General features: G+C 56.1%; 2 protein-coding genes across 5 annotated transcripts; one reads left to right on the top strand and one right to left on the bottom strand.

Annotated features, from left to right (window-relative positions):
• On the top strand, positions 1 to 12,916 carry KIAA1614 (KIAA1614 ortholog). 4 transcript variants are annotated; one of them, XM_065071812.1, is made up of 10 exons: positions 1 to 926; positions 2,626 to 3,276; positions 3,888 to 3,951; positions 5,054 to 5,206; positions 7,018 to 8,267; positions 8,348 to 8,486; positions 9,191 to 9,398; positions 9,915 to 10,027; positions 10,141 to 10,325; positions 10,675 to 12,916. In XM_065071812.1, the coding sequence occupies exons 2-10, from the start codon at positions 2,631 to 2,633 to the stop codon at positions 10,866 to 10,868; spliced, it is 2,952 nt and encodes a 983-aa protein (XP_064927884.1). In that variant the 5' UTR covers positions 1 to 926; positions 2,626 to 2,630; the 3' UTR covers positions 10,869 to 12,916. The 4 variants fall into 4 exon arrangements, with proteins under 4 accessions (XP_064927884.1, XP_064927885.1, XP_064927883.1 ...); XM_065071813.1 differs by lacking the exon at positions 1 to 926 and adding an exon at positions 985 to 1,748; XM_065071811.1 differs by lacking the exon at positions 1 to 926 and adding an exon at positions 1,764 to 1,867.
• Positions 11,791 to 24,860, bottom strand: STX6 (syntaxin 6). Its single transcript, XM_065071816.1, has 8 exons — positions 24,725 to 24,860; positions 22,459 to 22,628; positions 21,763 to 21,857; positions 20,052 to 20,114; positions 17,993 to 18,115; positions 16,653 to 16,759; positions 14,994 to 15,088; positions 11,791 to 13,764 (listed from the first exon to the last, which is right to left on the bottom strand). Exons 1-8 carry the CDS (start codon positions 24,757 to 24,759, stop codon positions 13,688 to 13,690), a joined length of 765 nt encoding a protein of 254 aa, XP_064927888.1. The 5' UTR covers positions 24,760 to 24,860; the 3' UTR covers positions 11,791 to 13,687.
• Positions 24,861 to 24,864: the final 4 nt, after the last annotated feature.

The raw sequence follows: 24,864 nt of genomic DNA on the forward strand, positions 1-24,864 counted from the left end.
TGGGGGACACCTGTGTCCTGGGAAGAGGTGGAGGTGTTTGGAGGAAGGACGTGGGCAGGAGGGTTTCCCAACCTGCCTGGGGTTCACAGGAAGGTGTTGAGGGCCCAAACCCAACGCACAGCAAGTGATGCTGGAGGAACCCTCCTGCACAGACTGTGCTGGACCACCAGAAGGCTCTTGGTCCTTCTTTGGGAGCCTTTGGTTGCCTCTCTCCAACTTGTCTCTGGTTCAGGGTGTCATCTTGCCTGCACAGGGGTGACCTGAGGCTGAGCAGCCCCAACCCTGACTTGTCTGGGGTCTGTGCTTTCATTTTACTCTCTTAAATCTCTTAATCATCATCTCTTGCAATCAATCTTTCTCCAGAAGAGAGAGCCCGGTGCCTTGAAATCACTCTAAGCCTGGTGCTGCTCACGCCAGCTGCATCCCAGAGGTTTAATCCTGCCCGCGGCTCCCTGCCTGGTGGCAGGAGCCCGCCTGCCGTGACTTTGGCACCTCAGTGGGCAGTTTGTCCCCAGCTTGATGGGGACAACATCTCCCAGGCGAATTTCACCTCCCCAGCCCCGGCAGAGGAGCCGGGATCCCTCTCCAGGACGGCATGGAGGTAAGGATGGGTCCCAGCGTCTTCCACCCAAACCTTCCTGGGAGCAGCCAGAGGACAATGTGGGGCCACTGGGGTGGTAGGGGACATTTTAAGAAGATAAAACTGATTTCTTGCTGCTCGTGCTGGCAGGGGTCAGTGTGGCCAGAGCCCGGGAGGATTAAAACAATTTCATAATCCTGGTGATTTCCTTTTGATCGGGATTATGAAACCAATCACAAAAATCAAAAGCTGCGGCTTAAAGCAGCAGCCAGCGTGGGGCCAGGACGCCCATGGCCCCCGCAGCTCCCGTCCTGCCCCCCGGGGACGGCGGCCCCCGTGGCTCCAGGTAAGTGCTGCCCACCCAGGACCCCGCTCCGGCCTTACGAGTTTAGTGGGGTCTCGGCGGGGAGGAGGACGGGGGATGGGGTTTTGATGTGGGTGGCTCTGTGGGGTGCGTGTTGCACACTGGTTTTAGGGATGATAATGATGATGATGGATACACCAAGCTCAGCTCCCACCACCCTCCCCCAGAAGATGCTCGGTCTGGAGCCCTTGGCCTCGCCTTGCCAGGGGGTCCGGGCAGGATTTGGCCTCTGGAAAACAGGAACATTTTGCACGTCTGCAAACACGTGATGCTCGCAGGAGGGTGCCCAAAGCTGGGAGGCTTTGCTGCCAGTCTGAAGGCTGTTAGAGAAAACACCCTGACCACGGCAGGACCACCTTCCTCACCCTTTTTGCCCTCCTGGAGCCCCAGCCCCTCGTGCAGCACAGACCTCCCAGCGGTGCCCCCCCAGCAGGCCTGGGGAGGGACGCTGCCCTCACCCGCTCGCTCCCAAACCCACAGCCCAGACAAAGGACATTCCAGAGAGCCGGCCAAGGCAGCCGGGCGTCCCTGTGTCCCAGCGCGGGGTGCTGCGTTTCCCCCTCTGCATGGTCCCCTCCGTCATGGTGGCATCACCCTTTGGGGCCACCCCTCGGCCATTTGGGGGGCAGGCGGTTTAGAGTCGGGGCTGGGGCAGGATTTGGCTGGGTGCCCCAGCGTGGGGTGCGTGCGGAGGAGGAGGAGGAGGAGGAAGAGGAGGCCCGGGCGGGAGGCAGGGCTGCCGCGGCCCCATGGCCCAGCCAAGCGGCTGAGCTCAGGCTCGGCTGAAGGGGCTGGGATTTGCTGGTTCGTCTTTTTTTTTTTTTTTTATTTTTTTATTTTTTTTTTTTTTGCCTTCCCTGCTTCCTTCCCTTCTTCCGCCTTCTTCTCCCTCTTCCCAGCCCTCTCCCGATGCTGCTCCAGGGGTAAGGACACCCTCGCCTCCCACTCATGCCCCGTCCTGCCGCTGGTCTGCCCCGGGGCAGCGAGGGGCTGCGGTGACCAGGGGGGTGTGGGGGTACCCTGGGGATGCTCCCGCAGCCCCAACCATGGCAGAGGCTCCTCGGGGGGTACCAGCAGGGACAGGGGATGCTCCCGGGGGGGTGCAGGGGGGCAGCAGCACCCAGCTGACACCGGGACCGTAATACTGGTACAGTACGGGTGACACGTGTGACCCTGGAGGCCGGGGCGGAGCGGGGGCTGGTGTCTGTCTGGAAGCACCTTTGGTGAGTTGTGTCCGTGTGGGATGATGGCTCTTGGGGTTTTGAGGCCCTGATTTGGCTCTGAGGGTGACAGTTCCCTGAAGGGCATCTTTGCTGGGTGCCCCAGGGCACCTGAAATGGCACGGGCAGGCACCCACGCTCCTGCTCAGCCCCCGGCCACCCGCTTTGGGGAACCACTGCTGCCCTGTGTCCCCTACCCCAGAGCGATGCTGCTATGGTGTCAGTGCTGTAGGTGACCTTGTGCTGCGCCACGTCCCTGTCCCCTTCCCCACGGGCTGTGCACTGCAGTGCCACCACATACCTTGTCCCCTGGGCATGGGCATCAATGACTCTGCTCCCTGCAGAGCCTCAGGGCGGGCAGGAGAGATGCTGGTTTTGCAGGAGGCGCCAAGGCGGGTGCTGAGGAGGAGGAGGCTGAAGACAGCATGGGGGGGTCACCCATGCTGGTTTTCTCCCCACAGGGCACATGGAGGGGGGCTCATCAACTGAGACGCGGCAGGTGCTGCGGCCCCCCAAGCAGCATGGCCAAGCCCCCGTCCCCCCGGAGCGCCCTGAGGCCACCCACAGCCCCCACGCTGTCCTGGAGAGCAAGGTGAAGGCGCTGAAGGAGAAGCGTGGGGCTGGCCGGCTGGGGACCCCAACAGCTGCCCCCGAACGCCCCTCGCCCAAGAAGTCGCGGCCCCGGCGGGGGAAGCCGGGGGGAGATTTGGATGCAGCGGAACCGCGGGGGAAGCCGGGGGGAGATTTGGATGCAGCGGAACCGCGGGCTCAGCTCCGCACGTACCTGACGGACGGGATGCTGGATGGCGGGGACCCCGCGGCCCCCCCGGCCCCCCGCGCTGGCACCCCGGGGCTCTGGAGGGTGCCCACACCCAAGGGTGGTGTGCCAGAAGGCACTGAGCTACCCCATGACAAGAGCGGTGGGACCCAGCGCTCTGCCTCCCCCCATGAGGCACCTCCCCTGGAAGAAGAGACACGGACCCCATTGCGGGACAGGAGGGGTCCCTCTGGGTCCCCCCCCACAACAGAGGGCTGGGAGAGTCTCTCGCTGGCCGAGCGGGTGGAGAGGAACCGGCGGCTGCTGCAGGAGGTGCTGGGCACCACCACCTCTGGTGTGTATTTTGGGCAGGTGGTGGCTGTTTCAGTAGATCTGGGGGGAGCGGGATGGAAAAGCTTTAGGGTGAAGGGGGGTCCTTGGTGCTGTCCTCCAGCCCCCCCCATGCTGCAGGCACAGCTCTGCACTGGTTCACACCTCAGGGTTGCCCTGTCCCCCCATAGATGCTGCACCCCTTTCCCCAGCAGCTGTTGGAGATGCTTGTGAACAAAACGGGGTGCTGCTTGACTGGGACACTTCACGGTCCCAGCTGCCAGTCCCCTCATCCTGGTGAGGAATTTCGCTGCTAAAAGCAACAAACCGACTTACTGGGGCATTTGCAGTCCATGGGCATCATCTTACCTTTGCAAGTTGCCACCAGAAAAGGGAATTAATTTCTTCTTCAAAAGCATCTGCCCTGATGACCCCGTGGTCCCCATCCTTGTGAGCACAGGTGATGTCACCCTACATCCCGCTCCTCTGGGGTCTCTCCCAGAGCTGGGATAGCACTGAAATGGGTGTTAGGACAGGCTGAGCCATGGGGTTTGGGGAGGCTGGGGCTTGGGGGGTTCTACTGGGAGGGGGCTGTGGTCTGTCCAGGCTGATGCTTCACCCCATCCCGCATTTCAGAGGTGTCGGCGAGTGACGGGGACTGGGACTCGGGGGTCTCACTGCAGGACGCTGAGGGCTCCAGGTAGGTGGGTCCTAGTGTGGAGGTGATGGGGGGACATTTCCCTCTTTTCCCCTCCCTGGGCTTATATTTTAAATGTACCCCACAGATTATCACAGGGGCTTGGCCGGGCTGTGGGGCAGCCCCCCAGCGCTGCAGCCAGCAGAGGGAAGCGTAGATGGGCTCCAGCAATGCTTTGGTTTGAGATGGGTGGGAGGGTTGAGCCAAGCTGAGTGTCCACACGGTGCTTGGGCACAGGGGTCCCTGGTGGGACCCCACATGTGAAGGGAGCTGGGGAAGAGCATGGGACAGACACTTGCCCCAGGTGCTTAAGAGGATCCAGGTGGGATGTGTGTGTAATCTTGTTGGCCTAATGATAAAACTTAGAGGTATGGGCTAAAAATACGGAGGTGGGCTGGGGAGCAGAGCCAGGGACTGTGTGGGGGATACAAGCGAGCAGGGAAGACCCCGCCCTGTATTGTGGTTACTGGTTGTGCTGTGGATACTGGGGCTGATCGGTGAGAGGCTGAGCTGGGGATGCTGCACTCCCCAGGAGCGGGGGCAGCTGAACCCTGGGGGGAGAGGGGGACTGGCCCCCATGGTGCTGCACAGGGGGCTTGCCGGGGGTCGGTGTGTGCCCACCCTCCTGCTGCGAAGCGGTTAAGGCCATGGTCCCTGAAGTGACTGCCTGAGCTGATTATTTTAATCAGGGGGATTAGGGCCATGGCGGCTGGGGAAGGCAGCGCCAGAGTGGGGCTGTGCCCTACCACAGTCCATGGGTCCCCCCACCCTGCAGCTGCTGGGACTGGGGTGCAGGCGAGGACCCCCTGCAAGGAACACAGGGCAGCCAGGTTTGAGCAGAGGGGTCATCCCAAACCTACCTGCGTTTGCATCACTGCGGGTTTACACCGGCAGGGATCAGAGGCAGCGCGTGACTCAGTTTCCCCATCCACCTCTGGGCTGCCTGTGGTGCAAAGCGCTGCCTCGGCTGCCCCGGTGCCCGAGCTGTGCGGTGATGGAGGCCGGGCCCTGCTTTCTCTGGGCAGACCAGCCTCGTCGTCACTGTTAAACCACATCTAATCCCTGTTATTTTTTCCTAATCCCCCTCCCCGCTGCGGGGCCGCAGGGCCTTTGTCCCCGGGCAGGAGCTGGAGCTGAGCCCGCGGCACGAGCAGGCCAAGCAGCTGCTGCAGCGCGCCCGCATGAAGGCTCGGACGAACCCCCTGCGCGCCAGCCACGACATCCTCCTCCTCCCCAGCGCCGCTGCCCCCCCGAGCAGGTCAGTGCAGCCCCGCGGGCCACGTCCCGCCACCCACCCCACCGCCACGGGGCTCTAGGGGGGTGCGTGTGGATTTGGCGTGTGTGCAGAGCGTGCAGGTGTGTGTGCAGAGCATGCACACGCGTGTAGAGCACATGTACATGTGTGCAGAGTGCGAATGTGTGTGCAAAGCATGCAGGTGTGTGTGCAGAGCATGCACACACGTGTAGAGCACATGTGAATGTGTGTGCAAAGCGTGCAGGTGTGTGTGCAGAGCATGCACACACGTGTAGAGCACATGTACATGTGTACAGAGTGTGCATGTGTGTGCAAAGCGTGCAGGTGTGTGTGCAGAGTGTGCACACACGGGTAGAGCACGTGTACATGTGTACAGAGTGCAAACGTACGTGCAAAGCGTGCAGGTGTGTGTGCAGAGTGTGCACAGGCTTGTAGAGCACATGTACATGTGTACAGAGTGTGAATGTGTGTGCAAAGCTTGCAGGTGTGTCTGCAGAGCATGCACACGTGTGTAGAGCACATGTACATGTGTACAGAGTGTGCATGTGTGTGCAAAGCGTGCAGGTGTGTGTGCAGAGTGTGCACAGGCTTGTAGAGCACATGTACATGTGTACAGAGTGTGAATGTGTGTGCAAAGCTTGCAGGTGTGTGCAGAGTATGCACACGTGTGTAGAACACATGTACATGTGTGCAGAGCGCGAATGTGTGTGCAAAGCTTGCAGGTTTGTGTGCAGAGCATGCACAAGCGTGTAGAGCACGTGTGAATGTGTGTGCAAAGCGTGCAGGTGTGTGTGCAGAGCGTGCACACGTGTGTAGAGCACATGTACATGTGTGCAGAGTGTGAATGTGTGTGCAAAGCGTGCAGGTGTGTGTGCAGAGTGTGCACACACGGGTAGAGCACGTGTACATATGTACAGAGTGCAAACGTACGTGCAAAGCGTGCAGGTGTGTGTGCAGAGCGTGCACACGTGTGTAGAGCACATGTACATGTGTGCAGAGTGTGAATGTGTGTGCAGAGCCCCAGGGTCTGACGCTCGTACCCTGCGTGAGCAGCCCCTCTGTGCGGGCACATGTCAAGTCTTTCCACAACAACATTTTGGAGGGTGTTTAGTTGTGTTTTATGGCAATGTCACAAGTGATGCACGCTATAGGAGGGAAGAAAGATGACCTAGGCAGAAAGTTTTGTGCTTGTTTTTTTGGGGAGGGGGTTCCTTTGTTTCGTGGTGTGTTTTTGTTTTGTTTTTCAAATGGCAAAAAAAGCAGAGCACAAAAGCAAGCAAAGAGGAAGAAATGGACAAGTTGGTTGAGAAGCACTGCTTTTATTTCCTGAATAACAGGAATAAGAAGAGAAGAAGGACATATAGTGGTAGGACAAGGGGTGATGGCTTTAAACTAAAAGAGGGGGGATTTAGATTAGATATGAGGAAGAAATTCTTCCCCATGAGGGTGGTGAGACACTGAACAGGCTGCCCAGAGCAGCTGTGGATGCCCCATCCCTGGGAATGTTCAAGGACAAGTTAGACAGGGCTCTGAGCAACCTGGTCTAGTAGGAGGTGTCCCTGCCCGTGGCGGGGGGCTGGAACTAGATGATCTTTAAGGTCCTTTCCAACCCAAACCATTCTGTGAATTCTATGCTAATGTCAGGCTGTGGCAGCAGGACATCGCCACAGCTTCAGGGGGCTGGTGGGGAGTGGGTCTGGACACCACGGTGCGGCACTGGGTGGACTTTCCTCCTGCTCCATCTTCTGCTTTTCCCGAGGGAGCCGGGCAGCCCTTGCAGCTCACCCGTGTCCGTCTGTCTGTCCTCACGTCAGGGAGCCCAGCGGGAGGCCGAGCGTCGCCCCCCGGGACGGCGGGAGCCTGAGCGACTCGTCGAGTGGGGAGTCGAGCTGTGGGCGGCCGTGGCGGCCCCGGGGTCCCTCCCCGTCCCGCGTCCGCTTTGAGGACGAGTCGGCCCGCGACGCCGAGGTGCGGTACCTGGAGCGGCTGCAGCTGCGGCACCGGCGGGCACTGGGCTCGGGGCTCTCCTCCACGGAACCGGTTGCCAGTGGGCAAGTGAAGGATGGGGCCGGCCAGCCCAAAGCCCCAAGCGGTGACTTGGTGGCCGGGGGCAAGTGCAGCGCCTGTGGCTCCCTCCTTGGTGCCACTGCTGGACGGGGTGTGGAGACATCAGCAGCCACTGATGTGGTTGAAAGCAGCCCTGCAGCACAAGGGAGCATCCCAGGGGACAGCGGGGAGCTGAGCGCTGCCCATCCGGAGCCCAAAACCAGGGCTCTGGGGCCACGGGGGTCCCCGCTGTGGATCCTCCCCTCCCGACAGCGCATCCACACTGAGAAGATCAAGGAGACATATATCGGGGATGTCACCTACATTGATGAGGTGGACTCTGCCCTGGAGAGCACCGACACCTCTGACGGCTGCCGGACAGACAGTGAGGAGGCAGGACCCCGCAGCACCCACCTGCGGGGGCACCGGGACCCACGGGCTCGCGGGCACAGGACCCCCCGTGCCGCCCCACAGGCAGAGGCGAGAGCTGGGAAGGGGACGTGTGTGGCTGATGGTGGCCCCCACGCAGGGGATGGGGGCTCAAGTGGCACCGCAAGCCAGCCAGAGTCTGTTTGTCCTCCACCACTGGGGAGAGCCAGCAGTCGGGAGGATGGGGACCCCCACCAGCATCCAAGGGTTGGCAAGGGGCTGGGAAACACCACTCATCCCCCACAGCTGCCCAGCAAGCCCCCAAACTCCTCCTCACAGCTGGGGGCTGGCACCCCAATGCCAGGCACCCACCTCCCCGCTCCTCCCACTACCAAAAAGGCCTGTGCCCAGGTGCCTTGCAGGAAAGCCCTCTTCTCTGGCAGCAGCCGCCGGGCATCAAGCCAAGGAGCTCGGGGCCCAGAGCCTGATGGTGGGAGTGCTGGGCCCCCCAACCCCGGGGGCACGACAGGGCCAGGGGAGCGGAGGGGTCCCTGCAGCCCCAGGTGGCTCCCAGGGAGCCCACTCCGTGCCTTGTCCACCAACAACTGCAACAACACTCATGGGCAGGACCCCCCAGGGACAGGCAGAGGTAAGAGACCCACGCGTGGGGGTGCTGGGGGGGGGGGTCTCCAATGAGGCGGGGATGTGATTGTCTCATTGCGGTTACAGGGGCACCGTCACAGCCTGTCGCTGGCCCTGTTATCCTTGCGCCTCAGGAGGCTGCTCATCCCCCTGGGGAAGCTGCTGGGACACCCCGAGCGCAGCAGCAGCAGCAGCAGCGGCCCCTGGCCGGGAGCACAGATTCTGGGTGAGTGCGAGTGAGGGGCTGCCGGTCCCCTGCACCCTTTGGTGGGTGCTGCATCCTCCGCATCCCTCCTCGGTACCGCGGTCTGCTGCTGGGCTGAGCCCCCCAAGGCTTCCCAGTAGGAATCTCCCTTTTGGCACCAAAAACCTCCCGGAAAATGCAATACAGAAGTAGTGAATTGGCACATGTGTTCAAGGGGAGCTGCATTTCCTCCCACATCTGGTTCTGCTAGCGTTGTTCCAACAAATGTGGCCGTGGAGGTGTTTAGCGTGGTGCCAGGTTCTTCCCTTTTGGGGAAAATCAGCTGCTAAATGCTGCCAGCCCTGAGGCTGCCTTGGGGCGCGCCAAACACAATGCTGCTGGACCTGCGCCCAGGTTCAGCAAGTCCCAGCCTGGCAGGAGGGTTTGGAGGCAGCACTGGGGCTTTCAAGCCCCTAAGCAGGATGTAGTCCCTTCTGTCAGAAAGTGATGGAGGTCTGAAAGCTTGTTAAACCCCTGAAATTATGGGGAAAAAATGGGTAGGGAGCCCTTCAGGTCGCTTTGGCGGTCAAGCCACCCCTTGTGCGTGCTGGGTTACTGCTGCGGGGAGGTGGCTGCACCCCATTGCACCCTGCACTGCGATCTCACCCAGCTGCAAAGGTGGTTGGTGACCGTGACTGTGGTGGACAACCATGGCTGATGGTCACCATCTCTCCCTCTCCATCCAGGGAGCTGGGGCGGCCAGCAAGCCGCAAGGGCAGCAGCGCGTCGGCATCGGGGCTGAAGAAGCTCCTGAGCAGCCTTAGCCAGAGCACCAAGCAGCGCCTGGGCCGCTTCCGCTGCTACAGCATGGAGCAGCTCCCGGCCCCCCCTGGTGCTGCCCCCCCAGATGGCCCTGGTATGAAGAAGTCGCCGTCTCTGCAGTCCCTGACGCTGGTGAGCCAAAATGTACCCCCCCATGGGGAGTGTCAGTGTGGGGATGGGGGCAATCCTGCAAGAAGAGGCGTGCTGGGGGGCGAAGTGTTTCTGAGCATCACTCTGTGGCCCCAGGAGATCCCATAGGGGTGTGGGGGCATGTGCCATCCCAAACCTGCTGGATTTGAACAGCCCAGAGCCAAACGGGGAGTGGGAGGGTGAAGGAGGGGTGGGTGAAAGAACGCATTTGGGGTAATTCGGTTCTGGGTTGTGGCTCGTGTGTCCTGGCCTGCTGAGCTGCAAGGTGCCTCCTCAAAAAGCGCTGCTCCTTGCAATGGGTGTCCTGGCCCTGAGTGGGGGACACCAGCTCATCCCCCTCAGTGGTGTTTTGGGGAGGGCTCCAGTGGGGGGACAAGGGAGGCGGGGAGACGAGGAGTGTGGGGTGCCCCCATTCCCTGGGCATGTTGGTGTGTGAAGGGCTGCACTGCCATAAACTATTCACCATCACCCCCATCTCAGCCAGGTGCTTTTCCATAGGTGTCACCCTTCTGCCAGCCCCAAAAAGCCACCTCCACCCAGAGCCTGCACCCTGCCCTGGGCAAGGGACCCCGCGCCAGCGCCTACCTCCTGCCCCAGCCTGCGCCCGACAGGTAGGACAGGGCCTGGCATGTCCCCCCTGGTGCCCAGGGAGGCTGTTTTGGGATGTTGGGCACCCAGAAGCTTCATGGGGTCCCCGCTCAGCCCATCTCCCTTCTCCTCTCAGGATGGGGGGCTCGGGGCCACGGCGCTCGCTGAGTGTGGAGGACATCGGGGCGCCGGGGCGGCTGCGGGCGGTGGGGCGCGTGGTGGAGGTCTTTCCCGACGGCACCAGCCAGCTGGAGCTGCAGCGACCCCCCCATGGCGCCTTCGGGTTCCGTGTCACCTCTGGGCATGGACGGCCTGACACAGGTATGCTGGGGTTGTCTCAAAGTGTCACACTAACCTTAGGGGGGGCACAGCCCCTCTGTGGTGGCTCTTGTCTCTCCCTAGGAGCTTGGGGGTGAGGGGGGGGTTGCCCCAAAGGGATGATGGTGGATGTGGGGGGGACACTGTCACGTGTGGCTTTGGCCATGCACAGTCCCTTGTGTCCACTAGCCCTTGGCTTGGGACACGCACCCACGTCTCAAAGGCCACGTATGGTGAATTTGTTGCTCTGCACAGGTGTGCAGCCCGGGGAGGGGGGAGGGGGGCAGGGCACAGCCCAAGCCATGGGGTGCAGAGTTGGGGGCGTGTCACCCATCCCTGTCCCTCTCTGTAGGTGTCTACGTGCAGGAGATGGCAGACGCTGGCACAGCCAAGCTGTACGCGGGGCTCCTGGGCGTGGGGGACGAGATCCTGCAGGTCAACGGGGTGGCCGTCTCGGGGCTGGGGTTGGCCCGAATCCGCGACCTGCTGCTCCAGGCTGACACCCTGTCCCTCCGCGTGCTCCGGCACCGCCCACCACCCCGGTAGTCCCAGCATGGATCCCAGGAACCCCGAAGGGAGGAGGATGATGTCCCGCCAACGTCCCGGGATGCTGCAGGATGGTGCCGCATGGACCCCATGGTACCAGGACTTGCCCTGCTCTGGTGCAATACGTGGCTCCTTGCTGTGGTGGGGACAAAGTGGGACCAAGGACCCCCCCTCTCAGTGTCCAGCATCTCCAGGAGTTGCCCCAGGTGTGGGGACAGGGGATAGCTCAGCCCTGCCATCGAGCCTGGGTGGGTCTGTCCTGCTGGGCTGCAGAGGCCAGTGTGGGGACAACCCTGTCCCTGCATCCCCCAGGGGACACGGGGCTCCCTGCCAGTGCTGGAAGCCTGCACCCGTGTGCTGGTGCGTTTCTTTTAAATTATTTCAAACTGCTAAAAACCAAATATATATATATATATACGTATGTAATCACAAAATGCAGTGCCCTTGGCCTGTGGGTGGCACGGAGTGGCTGGGTGGTGACACTTGGCCAGGGGGATGGAACGTGCCCAGCCCCAGGGTCAGGGGGCAGCTGGTGTGTGCAGGAGCCAGGTGTGGCTCTGGGTGCTGGGGTGGGTGTGGGTACCTTCAGGTTGGGCTGAGCCCCACCCGGGCCGGTGTAACCGTGATGGATGGCTTGTCTGTGGCGCTGAAGGCATGTGGTGGCAGGGGGTGGCATGGCACATGGTCCCTGGACAGCCTGAGCTGGGATGCTGAGGGCAGGAGATGCTCTTTGGGGCCTGAAGACCTGTTTGGTCTGTGGGGTGGAGAAACAGGGACAGGACAGGGGGACATCCCCAGGGGTCCCCAGAGACCGCTTATGCCTTAAAAGCCAGGAGGACAATGCCCTGCAGATGCTGGCAGGAGCTTTTCTCAGGAGGCCCCCTGCTTGTCCCAGAGCACAGGTCACTGCAAGAACAGCAGCTGGTGGTCTCTGCCGCACAATACCGGGCAGCAGCAACACATTTATTTAGTGTTAAATGAGGGGCACCACCAACAACAGAAAAAGCAAATGTAGAAGGGAAAAGGGACCAAAGACGGTCTGGTGGCTTGCGGTGATGCCAGCAGCTGGGCCACCATCCCAATGAAGGAGCAGTCCTGCACAGAGCTATTCCCCGAGGATGCACAACCATGCCAGAAATAACATGGGGATTGGAGGTGTCCAAATACCGGCCAACAACAAGCCCTGGTTGGACTCAGACTCCTGGGAACCTGCCCTTGGAGAGGTATGAAGCCCAAGGAGCCGCACAGATGCTGCCACAGCCTTGGAAAGGACACACCACGTATTTCTTGCAGCGTGACCAAAAGAAAGGAGGTGCTCTGCAAGGAGAAAGAGCAACTGCCGGAATAATTAGTGCAGGTTGGGGATGCAGCAGGGGGTTGGTCTTGCTCCCCATCCGGCTGCAGAAGGCACGGTGCGGCACCGGTGGGGTGGACGGGGGGTCATGCAGCTGCTTCAAGGGAACCGCAAACCCGGCGGGGAGGAGTGTTCCATCTGGGCTGAGCATCCCGGAGGTGAAGCTGTCAGGGGGTGGGCTTCTTGCTCCGGGACGATTATTTTTTTGGGGGGGCGAAATTGCAATTTCAGTAGAAGTCCTGGCGTCAGCACCAATTAACTTCCTCCCCCAGCCCCATCTGAGACCCAGATGGGAAGGCAAAAGCCGGCCTGTCCTGAGTCTTGTGGTGTTTGCAACTTTAAATATGAGAGCAGGTTTTGGTAAGAAACCGTGTTTTTCTTTTTTCCTTTCCTGAAGGGTCACCCCAATATTCCTGCAACCGTTTTTTGCAGCACAAAACCCCCATCCACATTTCTCCCCAGGGTGAACATCTTTTCACCACATTTTGGTATTGACTACCTGGCTAACTCCAAATTTGCTGTATGTGGGGAGACAACTTAGGCTTTGCAACACTGCTGAGACAATTCGAGCAACAAACAACTCAAAGGTAACAAAAGGACTGGAAAATAACACAGAAACAAGACCTAGCTTTGAATCTCCAGCCTTTTGGTTGCTTACAATGGAAGTATCCAAAAAAATAGCAGTTGGGAAAAATTAAGACATCCTATTTACAAGTTCATATGCACTTATAATACATAATTGAGCCCCATTCCTCTGCTAATGTGTGTTGTGCACCCAGAGAGAGAATGTGCCTTGAATGGTCATCAAAAAAATCTTTAAAGTTTTTTTTTTCCTTAAAAAAAATAAGTTATTTTAGACCTGACAAATCACTTGCCAAGGGGAAGCAGCTGTTAAACAGAAGCAGTTTCTCAGTTATACAAGGGCAAAGGAAGCATCAAGTCAATGAGCTTGAAAGGCTTGTATAACGAAGGAGGCAATTTTAAAAGCTTTAAATAACTCACCGCTCCTCCCGGTGATGCTTTTGGCTGGTTAAGCACCCACGGGCTGGCGACGTGGTTTGTAATGCTCAGGGAATTCATTAATCCCTCCCGCGCCCCCAGTCCCGTCCTCCCCAGGGCTCGCTGCTGGGTGTCCGCAGGCAGCTCAGGGTCGCTGCCACCAGCTCCTACCTGCACCGGGGGGGTCAAGTTCCCCTCCAGCTGCCTCACTCCAGACCTGGAGTCCAGGTCCAGATGGCACGGCACCGGGGAAGGATGCAGCTCCAGTCCTCTACCTCCTCTCCCTGGGGCCAGGTGAGACGCCAGTGGAGCTGAGCCATGGTCCTCAGAGGAGAACAGTGAGAGCTGGGTGCGGGTCTTCTCGCTGGGGAGTTCTGTAGGCGGACGGAAACGGTGAGAGTTTCATTTCCCCGTGCTACGGGGGCGCGAGGGGGCGGGGAGGGGGTGTCCGAAGAAGTTCAGTCCGTCACAGGACAAAAAACAGGATGAGCACCACCAGCAAGATGACAAAGAGGATGATAATTGCACACCACTGCCGTCGATCTGGAAGAAAAAAAGGGAGCATCAGCCTTCCTGCTTTAACTCGGAAGGAAAATCCGGGGAGAGCTTTTCTTGGTTGCGCTGCCAGGAGCCCAAATTAAGCTCAAAGCAGCCATAAAAAGCCAAAGTGGCAGCTCCTTTGGCAGCACACCCCACAGGGCAACAGTTTTTCTCCTCTAGGATACATCCATTTCTGGGGACAGCTGTGGGAATTTTGAGGCTTTTCCCCAACCAAGTTCAAATGCAACTGTAAGGAACAAGCAGAGCTGCTGTGCTGCTGATTTGTGGGTGACTTGTTTGCCCGAGGAGCAAGAAGGGGTCTGGGAGAGCAGAAATGCTCTTTCGCAGCTCTCAGAAGCACACAGCAATGATTGAAGTGTTTTTTTTACCCAGAGGAAAGGGGAGATACACAAGGTTAGCCAGCGGTCGTGCTGTCACTGGCAGCCCCAAATGGTCTCTCTAGGGCTGTATTTCCACAATCCCATCAATACCCCAACCAGCCTGATCCTGCAGAGCAGAAACACTTCTCCTCCTGCCTCACTGCTGCCTCCACAAGCTGCCCAAGCACCCACGAGAGAGGGGTAAGGGAAGAGGTGACTGTCAGGCACACCGCCAGCGCTCAGCGAGGCGGCGGGGACTTCCCGGCAAGCACGCCGACCTTCCTGCTTGCTCCAGCCCACTGGCTTCAGGCACAGCCTTATAAGGACTTTTCTCCTGGTTTCGGCACAGAAATCGCCTCTTTTCTCTGCCAGCTGAGAGAGATATCTGACCGACAAGAAGCCTGCAGGCCAGCAGGCGCCAGCAGCCCGAGAGCAGGTGGGATTTGGGACGTGGCTTGCCGTTTGGTGCAGGGTGGTGAGTATTTTATGACACCTTGACTGCTTTTGTTCCTCAGGCAGCCCAGGAAACCGCAGCAGAGGAGGAGGGTGCAGAGCTTCCCCTTCTACCATATAGAAGGGGATTTTCCCACCGCGGCAGTAGCAGCATAAATAGAAAGGCATCCGTAAATAAAACAAAGGCAGAGGCCAAGCTGCAGAGCAGTGTCTGGGCAGGAGCAGCTGCAGGGCTTGGAAGTTTTTTTCCCCCTTTTTCAAGTGCCAAAAGCTGTTGCCTCCCCCCTGCTTGGGTCTGGGTTGGCCGTGGGTGGGTGGGAGCACATAATGTCCCAGCCCAAATATCCGTGGGCTTTGTCTCTCTCTTTCCAGGACCGGATCCCACTTCCCAGGACCTACCACTCGTCATGTGAGACACTTTGGCGAGCTTCTTCATGACGTTATCAAGCCGTGACTGGGTGCTGTCTAACTCGTGGGAGAAGTCGTCCAGCATCCTGGGGACAGAGAAGCACAGCACCCGTCAGCAAGTGGCACGTCCCTTTGGGATTTCTCAGCGCACTCTCACACACTGATCAAAGCACTGATGTGATTAGTGCAGAGAAAATGAGCGCAGCCCAGTCTCCTAAAAGTACGCAAGGGGGAAAAAAAAACCTTTTGAAGCTGCAGGTCTGCTTTGGTGGGAAGTAATTTGGGACTCCTGTCAAACTGGTCTCTGAACTGAACCCTACACACCCCTGCGAGGTGAGGAGCAGGAGTTTTCCTCCTTTTAAGAGCAAAGTCTCATTTATAATCTGTGATTAGCAGAGACTGGTTAGATAGACCTAAGTGCCAGCTTGGATTTTAAATCTCTTTTCTTGTTCAGGGCTTGCAGGTGAAGTTACAATATTGTTCCAGTCATATTATCAAGCAGGAATGAGATCTGCAATTGCTTTTAAGGTGCTTTTTAAACTCTGCATGGAAGTTACCCCTCCGCTTCCTCCACACAGTGACTGTGGTGAATCTGAAAGCCTTCCTGAGGCCATGTTTATCAATGCCAAGAACCCATCTGAAGAGAAACAAGCACATCCAGAATCAAAGTACCAATCCAATCACCTCCAGCCAGCGGGACTTTAAAGCTTAACACATTTAAAGGGACAGCTTCCCTCATTTGGAGTTCATGGGCATTTGTTAAACCTGCATTCAGTGGGGAGTTGTAAAAAAAACTAATTGCAGGAGTTATTTGCTACTGTCTAGCACGCACTGATGGCTTATGTGATATCTGGTAACAGTCACACCACACTGAGCTGCTGCTGTCAGAGCAGAAGACTCTCATGCTGCAAGACTTCACTTCGTACAGGAGATTGGTTTAAAGTTTTTCCTCTCCATCAAAGGAGACATCTCTTCACAAGGGACATGGCCCTCCGGGCTCCTGTCAGCCAAGGGGAGTTTTTAGGCATGAACCCTTCAAGTCTCTCTGGAAACGGTAGCTGTTAATCTGTATAACTGGAAACTTTATGCACTTGTTTGCAAAGGACATGCACTGGGGAAGAAATCTAATTTATATGTAAATGGTGGATGCAAATGGCTTTGTGAGCTACCCTTTAACCCTTTTCGTGGGTGAGGGTTATTTTTAGCTTTAACTATCAATAGCAGCTCTGTGCGGAGGGTTTCAGAGTGGCAAGGCAGAGCTGAGAGCTCCCGAGACAAGCAGTTAGCCAGGCACAGCACAAAACTCGGTGGAAGGCTACCAGTATTCCCATTAAACAGCACCTCATCATCATCTGTTCGGTACTGCTGGAAGCCAAGGAGCTAAGTGTGTGACTCAGGGGGAGCATGTAAAAAGAAGAGGGAAGGAAAGGTGAAGTGGCAGCTAAGCCCGCCCTAGGCACAGGCTTTCAAACGAACGAGACTGTGGTTGGATCCAAGAAATGCTTTCCACTGCCTAAAATTAAAGGCCAGCTAGGAGAGCCTGCATGACTGGTAAATTCAAGGCTCTACCGGGAGCAGAGATATGTGTGCAAGGAGTCCCAGCTGTGTTTCAGCCAGGCCCATACTGGGTTTTCTGTGTCTGACACTTACACTGCTTGCTCCTCCAGCTCCCCGCCGATGCGCTGGGACATGTTCTTCAACACCCCGATGCTGCCAGAGACCAGCTCCAACTGCTCATCCTGCTGCTCCACAATCAACTGAGGCCAAAAAGAAGGGAAACGGGTAATTACAGGTCTGTCACCTCCTGCAGTGGGGTCAGAGCTAATCCACCAGAAATGAGGACCACATTGCAAAGAAATGCTGGAGAAGTGACAGCCGCAGGAAAGCCTCCTTGGCATGGCATCCCTGCGGCACAGTCAGCTGCAGTCTCCTGACATTCCTGCAAATGCACCCTCAGCTCAGCCATGTCCCCCTCCCTTCCCTGCTGCACCCACAGCTAAAGTGACTCTTGAAAGCCACAGGTACTGGCCACCAAAACCATGCAGCAGGTAGGGCAGTGGGCCCCAGGGAGCCATGCTGATGCTGTGCCTGAGAAATGCAACCTGGAACACACTGCAGCTAACAAGGGGTTAATGCCAGTAAAAGGCTGTGGCAGCTTCTACAGCTAAAAATAGCAAGCCTGGCTCAGAATGTGCCAAAGGAATAGGTCTGCTGATGTTTTAAGTCATTTTCAGGGCACAGTCACACTAAGGATTAGATTTACCCTAGTTACCTACTTCTGAATCTATTTATCTTCCTAGAGTCAGTAGGTAAAACTCGCACGAAAGCCAGGGTGGTGTCACAGATCAGGAGCTTTAGCCACCTCCAAGACGCCGCCTATTTAAAGGCTGGTGTTTGGGTGGGCTGCAGCATGGTGGTCTGCACGCTGCCTGGGCACAGCTCCAGGCAAACCCCCCTGGCAGCGGGGAAAGCACCTCGCTGGGGTTCTCACAAACCCCTCGCACAGGCTTTCTCACGAATCTCGTGTTGACAAAGGCAGGAAAAGGAAGCAGGCACGTGCTCCTGCTCCCAGCCTGTTCTGGTGAAGATGCACACAAACAACAGCAAACATCAGCTCTTTTTCTTTTTAAACCAGGGGAAGTTGCATAAAAGAAACAGGGTCTTTTCTGCTTGCAATGTTTCTGCTCTTCCAAGGATTTCAGCAATCCTTGTAGTATTAAGCTTAGCGTGCTACATCTTCCAGATCATCTTGTTTGTCTTCTGTACAGAAGACTTGAGGGTTAAAAATCTCTGCATCAAGATGTATCCAAAGCTGTGCTGAATGAACATAGGCACAGGTATACCTGCAGGCAAAGAGGAGGGCTTGCAGGCTCCTGGATTCAAACCAACCAAGGAATGGATTTTTTTTTGGCTCTTACAGCCCTTACCTCATCCCCCCATCCCTTTTGGCAAGTAAAACTATTTAGTCAGTGTGGTGCCAGCTCCCTTACCTGTTGTTGAGCTTGCTGCTCCTCGATGAAGTGTGAATTCGCTAATTGGAACTCCCGGTCCAGACGGCTGTATTTGTCAGGTCCAGAGCTCCAACTCTGACTCCCGCTTTCTCCCAGGAGTGCCTAAAAAGATGCAGAGAGCCCTTAGCAACACCCTCATGTCTGCTGACAGTCTATCTGCAGGGTGTAGTGAGGAGGGAGACGAGGTGATACTCCTGCACGCAGGCACACAGCATCCTTTTCCTGCTGCTCTGTTGCTGTCACAAATTAAAACAACGCAATGCCAGCCTAGGGAAGTCTCTGCAGCCTAATATTGCAGATACACGCCTGGAGTACAACGAGAGACGATGGAAGCAGGAGGTCTGCACAGCACAGAGGTCTGCTGAGGGTCAGCACTGCGTGCTGGGCATGTAAGCTAGAAAGTATCTGGATATATTACGTTACCAGATGTATAGCTTGAGCGGAACACCAAGCTACTACCAACAGAGGCTTAACAGGGTCATGGTAAAGAACTTAACCAGTTGAGCTGAGAGCAAAATAGTGCAATATATAACCACAGTGGTGATACTCCACAGATAACCACAGTGGTGATGCTCATGTGCTTTGATTCAGGCTACCTGTTCCTCCAGCATGATGTTCAGCTGCCAGCGTACAAGATTACCCTCACTACCCGCTCTACAACCCGAATGGAGAAGCTTGTGCAAAGCCAGCAGACACAGCTTTCCAGCTGAGTAAGTGTGGTGCCTGGAAGGGAAATAACAGGAGCAACAGATGCTGGGGAACTGAAGCTGGCCTGCAGGTGACAAGCTGTGCCATGAACGGGTTAGTGAGCTCTGTCCACCAGCACAGAGGCAAAGCTGAATGCAGTTTTGCTGCAGTTTTAACGGAAAGGCCTCTGTTTGCCAGCTTTTGCCTGTGAGGGTCAGGGTGGGCACCAGCCAGCCTCCCAGACACAGAGGCACGCTGGAAAAGCTGCCGCAGCTCAGCACAGGCTTTGTGGTCTAGAGGGAAGGCGAGGGGTTGGGGAAGGGAGAGGAAGGCGGTGAGGGGAAGTCAGTTTTTCCTGGCCAGATGTTGCCACGCGAGCTGGGCCATCTGGTCTCCTGCAGCTAGCAGGAACTTCACGCGAAGGAAAGCAGCAAAACACAGAGACAGCTACAGACTTGTTCGACCAAGGGTGCAAAGAACTTTGCTTCAAATGTTTACTAATCATGTTAATTAACCCTGTAACAAGCTCCGCAATCAGCTCTGTGCTTCTCAGTACCTGCTTGCAGTTTGTAATTTTTGCTCCAAGTGGCTAGACGGATGCAGTCAGTAAGCTCCTTGTACGAAGCATGCATCAACTTTTACTGAGGCAGCTCTGAGATCTTACAGCCTCCCCGTCAGTCAGGGAGGAGCATAAGCCGCATCTATTTCTATTCCTCAGATTACAAGTGCAGACAACCTGAGACTCCTTGAGCTTCTTCCATCTTCTTACATGGCTAACTATTACGAGAGGCAGCTGTGTGAAAGGATATTGCAGCATCTTGGCTCCTAAATACAGCAGAGTGCAGGATTACATTCACTGACATAGATTCTGAGCCTGTTTTCCCCGAGGAGGAGGGAGATTCCCCCTTCCACAGGGTGATGCAACACTGACAGTTGTACACAAGCAGATCTGAAGAGGGAGACAGATGGCGAGTGCTGACTTACTGCTTTGAGAAACAGGCCTGGAAGAGGGTGGCAGCAACGTGCCTGCAAGAACCAGCTCTCTCAGGCCAGGAAAACAGACATAGTTCAAACATGCAGCTTTGCTGCAGCATGCAAGCCCCTTCCCAGAACAAAGGTTTAAGGGGATGAACTGCAGATGGGATATATATAGTAATTACAGCTCTTATGCAGTTTTCATCAGCACTATACACTCTACCTTATGATGTGAGGCCTCGGAGTGAGTGAAATTGGAAGTTTCACCTAACACCTACCTTAAAAGAACAGCTGCTAGAGCTGATAAAACCTCCTCCCTCCTCACAGTACCAAACAGCCACTGCATTCACTTAACTTGCCTGTTTCTGGTTCTCACCTGCCTGTTTTTTCTTTCAGCCAGTGCTTGCACAGAGGAGTTCGACATCTGATCCTTCATGTCCTGTGTGTTCAATGAAAGAAGAAGCACATGAGCTTTGGATTTGAGGTGACAGACAGTCTCAGGGTGCTACAGGGCTGTCTATATGAAGCAAGACTTCCTCAGGGGGAGTGAGGGAAGGGAGATTTTCTGTGAAAACATATGGTTTTGAAGACTCTGGAAGGATACTGTAGAAAGCTTCAGCACAGATCATTATTTTACTAATACCAGAATCAACGACAATGGGATATTTTAAAAATATTCCTTATTTACTACTCATTTGGCTCCACTACAAACTGATGTTCCCATTGATAGACTGTAAGGAAGAGTCATGTTCTTCAAGGTCTTGAAAGCCTGTAACCACATTATTCCCAGTTGCATCTGGTTCTGTATCTCGGAGGACGAGACAGATGTCCTGTCCTGTGGCCATACTCCCTGACTGTGCCTACATTTTCTCTTTTATCAATTAAGTTTCACTGTTGAATTCCTGTAGAGGGTCGCTAGCCACAGAAAGCTCCCCATCACAACAGTCTAGTTTTTATAGTGTAGATTAGCAAGTATTAAATATAATCTAGCAGGGCTTGGCCCAGCAGCACAGTTCTGATGTCACCAGAACATTTAGGTACATTTTACTGTTTACAGATGCATAATACATCACCAAAGAACACCAGATCCCACTCAGTTACTTCTCACTGGCTAATGCACATGCTGCTGTGCATCACAAATCCCCCCACGGAAACTGGAAGTCAGCTGCATAATGCCACTAACAAATTTCACTTAACAGTAAGAGACGCTGCTCCAAAACCCATCAGCCAGCAGTTTTCAGCCAGGAAAAGACCACAGAGCAGGCTTGCCTGATCCTGCTTGTTTGAGGAGATACTCCACTGAGAGCAAGGCAGTGAGCACACTGCTGCTACCTGGGGCAAGCGTGGTTTTGGGATCACTTCCCAGACAGCAAGACTTAGGAGCTGCATCCAGACCACAGGACTGCAGGTCGAGTAACAAGCCACAGCAATTGTGAAGTAGGAATGTCAGTCATGAGGGGCAGCAGAAACTAAGCTACGCTCAGTGTAGCTATTAACAGGGAGAAAACTTCCTAACTAGCAGCTTGTTACCAAGCAGTGAAGCTTTTGGGAAGATGTTCCTTCTCTATTTATTATCCCCAAGTTGTTATAATGCTCCTTTTGCTTCTGAAGTGTGAGCTTAAACTAAAAACAAAAAAGCTTCCCCGAGTTAAAAATATATCTAGTGGTTGTTTGGACTGTTTTGTAGCGGTAGGAAGTTGAAGTCACCACGTCAATACCGCGAGGCTTTAACCATCTGTCAGCGTTCAAAGTGGACTCTCTGTTTTTGAAAACTAGCGCTACGAAAACACAGGACAGTTGCGATTTCCCTCAGCTCTGAGGGGAGGTTCCAGCCTCCCCTGCATCGCAGCGGGGTCTTTACTCTTCCTTCCCAGTTTCTACAGGTTCCATGGCTCACTGTTGCAAGAGAGGTGTGATGACTTAGAGGGGCAGCAGCAGAGAAGAGGTCTGCACCTTCAAACCCATCTGGGCAGGTTTATTCTACACACTCCGCTTCATCACGGAAATGACCACAAGCTTTCTGCTTTTTAACCACGTAATCACTCCCCTGCCTTCCCCACGCTGCCACCCGAGCCCACGTTCCTTACCCTGACCACCTGCCGTGTGCTTGTGATGAAGGATTTCCTGATGCCCAGCTCTGTTGCATCCAGGTTGAACTTCCGCGGGTTTGCCTCCACGATGCGTGGGCAGTGAGTCAAGGAATCCCCATTAGTGGCGTGGGGTACACACAGATACACAAACCCCGAGTGCAGAGGGGCTCTACCAAGTGGTCACTGCGATGTGCCTTCTCCCAGAATTTGAATAGCAAAGTACAAAACACTGGAGGAAAAAGCAGGTACAGCAGGAACATACTGTGCAGTACACGCACCAGTGTGAGGCTTCTCTCTTGCAGTTCTTTTGTTTTTCCGATGCTATGCAGCATTTCAGGAGAGCTCAGATGAACACAAGGGAAAAGGAGTATTTCTGGAAGGCTGCCTGGAGAACTACTGACTACACAGAAATCCAAATTCATACAACACAATAGGCTTTCTAGAACAAAGCATCTTAGAATACACCTTGTCATAAAGGAAAAAAAAAAGGCAAGAGGAAAATCCTTTTGCTTAACACATTTGGCTTCATTTTGCATATGCAGCTTGAGAAAAAAACGAGGTCAATGCAAAATTCAATCCCAAATAGTCCTAATTTCTGCAAAAAATAACTACTGGCAAGCACTGGTACTCGGCTTACTTAGTACAACTTGGGAACTGCATGCCCCAACCTCCAAAGGACCACAGAAAGGATATTAATAGTTTCATCCAAGTCTTCCAGGTCCCACTCGATGCTCCGCAGGTTATTCCTGAGCTCATTAGTGGTCCAGTCGATTTCTTCTCTTGTGGCAATTGAGGGATCTTGCAGGAGCTCCGTCCACCTCTGGAAGAGCCCCTGGGCGGTGTTTACAGCTTTCTGCACCTCCCTGCAGCAGGGGAGATGGAAGAGAAGCAAAGGGATTATCAGCAGTAGCCATGATGGGACAGCCCCGCATCCAGCTGCGCAGGGAAGCATAGTTTTCTCCCAAATATCTTTCCTTTCAAGCAAATCCCCGTTTAGTTTGTAAAACAAGGATTTGCCCTACCTGCTGGACAATCCCGTCTATTGTTGCAGCACAAATTGCTGAGCAGCAACAACTTACAGGTTAGCTATGACTGAAGGGACCTGCTTCTTTAGGGGAGGTTTGTGCCGAGTGTCACACAGGCAAGCCAGGGCAGAGTATCTGAGCAAGGCAGCTCTTTGGCAATTAATGTTTTGCATTCCTCTCAACAGCTTTCCTCTGAAGACTCTCGACTACCTATGTAGGATGCCCCAAGGACACACAGAATTACAGGAACTGTCCCCACAACACAGCCAGGCAGACTGTTGAGTGCAGTGCTGTTTATTTTAATTCAGTGTTTAAAAAACACACTGTTCTACTACGCTGGCTTATGAACAGAAATCTTTCCTGCTGCTCTAAGCTTTTTTGGAGATGAGTGCATTCACAGCACGGGAAGGCAGGGTTTGCTGACAGCACTGAACACTGCTTGGATGCTTTGGGGTGAGTGGGTCTGTAAGCTTGGGTCACGGTCCATCAGCGTGGTTATTTATCTGTATTAACCAACTCCTGAGCTGTGAACTGATCATGGGGAGTTGAGATGATGGATGAAGACCAGACTTTGCTGGTGTGAAAGGGGCCACCACGAGCCCAAGAGCTTGCACACAGCATCCACATAAAGGTGTGAAGAAACACACGTTATCAGCGGGGGAAGCCCAGGATGGATGAACTGAGCCTGCACCTCTCTTTACATTACACCTCAGCTTGAAGTACTCAGCTTTGCTGCCCGATGCCTGTCTCTCCTCTTCTCACACACCCACAGCTCTGAGTCTGTCACATCTAGTCCCCTAAAGTCAGCAGCCTGCACTGAGGATCAGGCAGGTTTTGTTCCCTCTACTACTCGCTAGCAGAAGTTTTGTTTTGTTTTTCCAAGCAGGAATTTAAAGCAGAGCTGGATGTCCTCTGAAGGGAGGAGTTATGAACTCCAGGAAAGCAAACCAAACACAATGCTGCTGGCTCCACCACCACCAGCCCTTTCCACCCCAACGCGCTGGGCTAATAATTAACAGCGGGAGCGGCAGCACATCCCCTCTCCCCTCCCAGCCTTTCCCCGCATGGCGCGGGAACCGCACTGATAACTTTGACAGGACGTTTGCTCCCCACCCGCAGCGACTGGTGTTTTTTCCCCCCTTAGCAGCAGTTCAACCTGGCAGGGTGATGTGCTTTCCCTGGCAGTGACAGCATCCCTTTTCCCCCAGCATCCCCTCCCACACGTTTACCCCACCGCTCCCCTACGCTCCGCAGCAGAAGCTGAAGCTGACCCCAGGGTGGTTTTTAGAGCCTTAAGGCGCTTTCACTGCATTAATGACAATTTTTTCCTTTCCTCCTGCCTCCACCACCTCTGGTCCGCGTTTGCCTTTGTTCAGGCTCTTCGCTCACTCCTCCCATGGCCGACGGCCACGCCGCAGTTTCTCCCCGAGCCCGGTCCCCGGTCCCCTCCATCCTCCCGGACACCACGGCCGGGGCCTCTCGGGGCCGCCACCCCCGCCGAGTGACACTTTCCAAGCCACCGCCACATCGCCCGGCGGCGGGGACAGGCGGGCAAGCTGTCCCCAAGCTGTCCCAGGAGCCAGGACGGTGCTGCAGGGCGTTCTCTGGGCTGAGGGAACCCCAGCTTTGCAGGGGCACCCCCGGGTACCGGAGCGCTCCGTGCACGGAGGCCCGGCCCGGCCCGACACCGCCCGGGCCTCCCCGCCGGGCCCCGGGCAGACCCAGACCCCGCAACCGCACAACGGGGGGTCGGGGCCGCCATTTTCTCTCACCCCAGTCACCTCAGAGACCCCCGATTGCCGCGCACCCCCCGCCCCCCCGGGCCTCCCTCGCTGCGGGGCGGCCGTACCCAGGCTCCCTCCGCCCGCGGACACCCCCAGCCCTCTCCACAGCCCCCCGCGGGCCGCGGTGTCCCCCCGCGGGCGGGCACTCACCCCTTCACCACGAAGAAGGGGTCCTCCATCGACATGGCGCTGCCGCCCGCGCCCCGGCCGCCGCGCCCCCCGCGCCGCCGCGGCCACGCCCCCTCCGCCCCGCCCCGCCCCCCGCCGCCGTCACGCTCAGCGCGCCTGCG

The sequence above is a fragment of the Columba livia genome, chromosome 8 (genome assembly GCF_036013475.1).
Source record: "Columba livia isolate bColLiv1 breed racing homer chromosome 8, bColLiv1.pat.W.v2, whole genome shotgun sequence".
In the NCBI taxonomy this organism is placed as follows: domain Eukaryota; kingdom Metazoa; phylum Chordata; class Aves; order Columbiformes; family Columbidae; genus Columba; species Columba livia.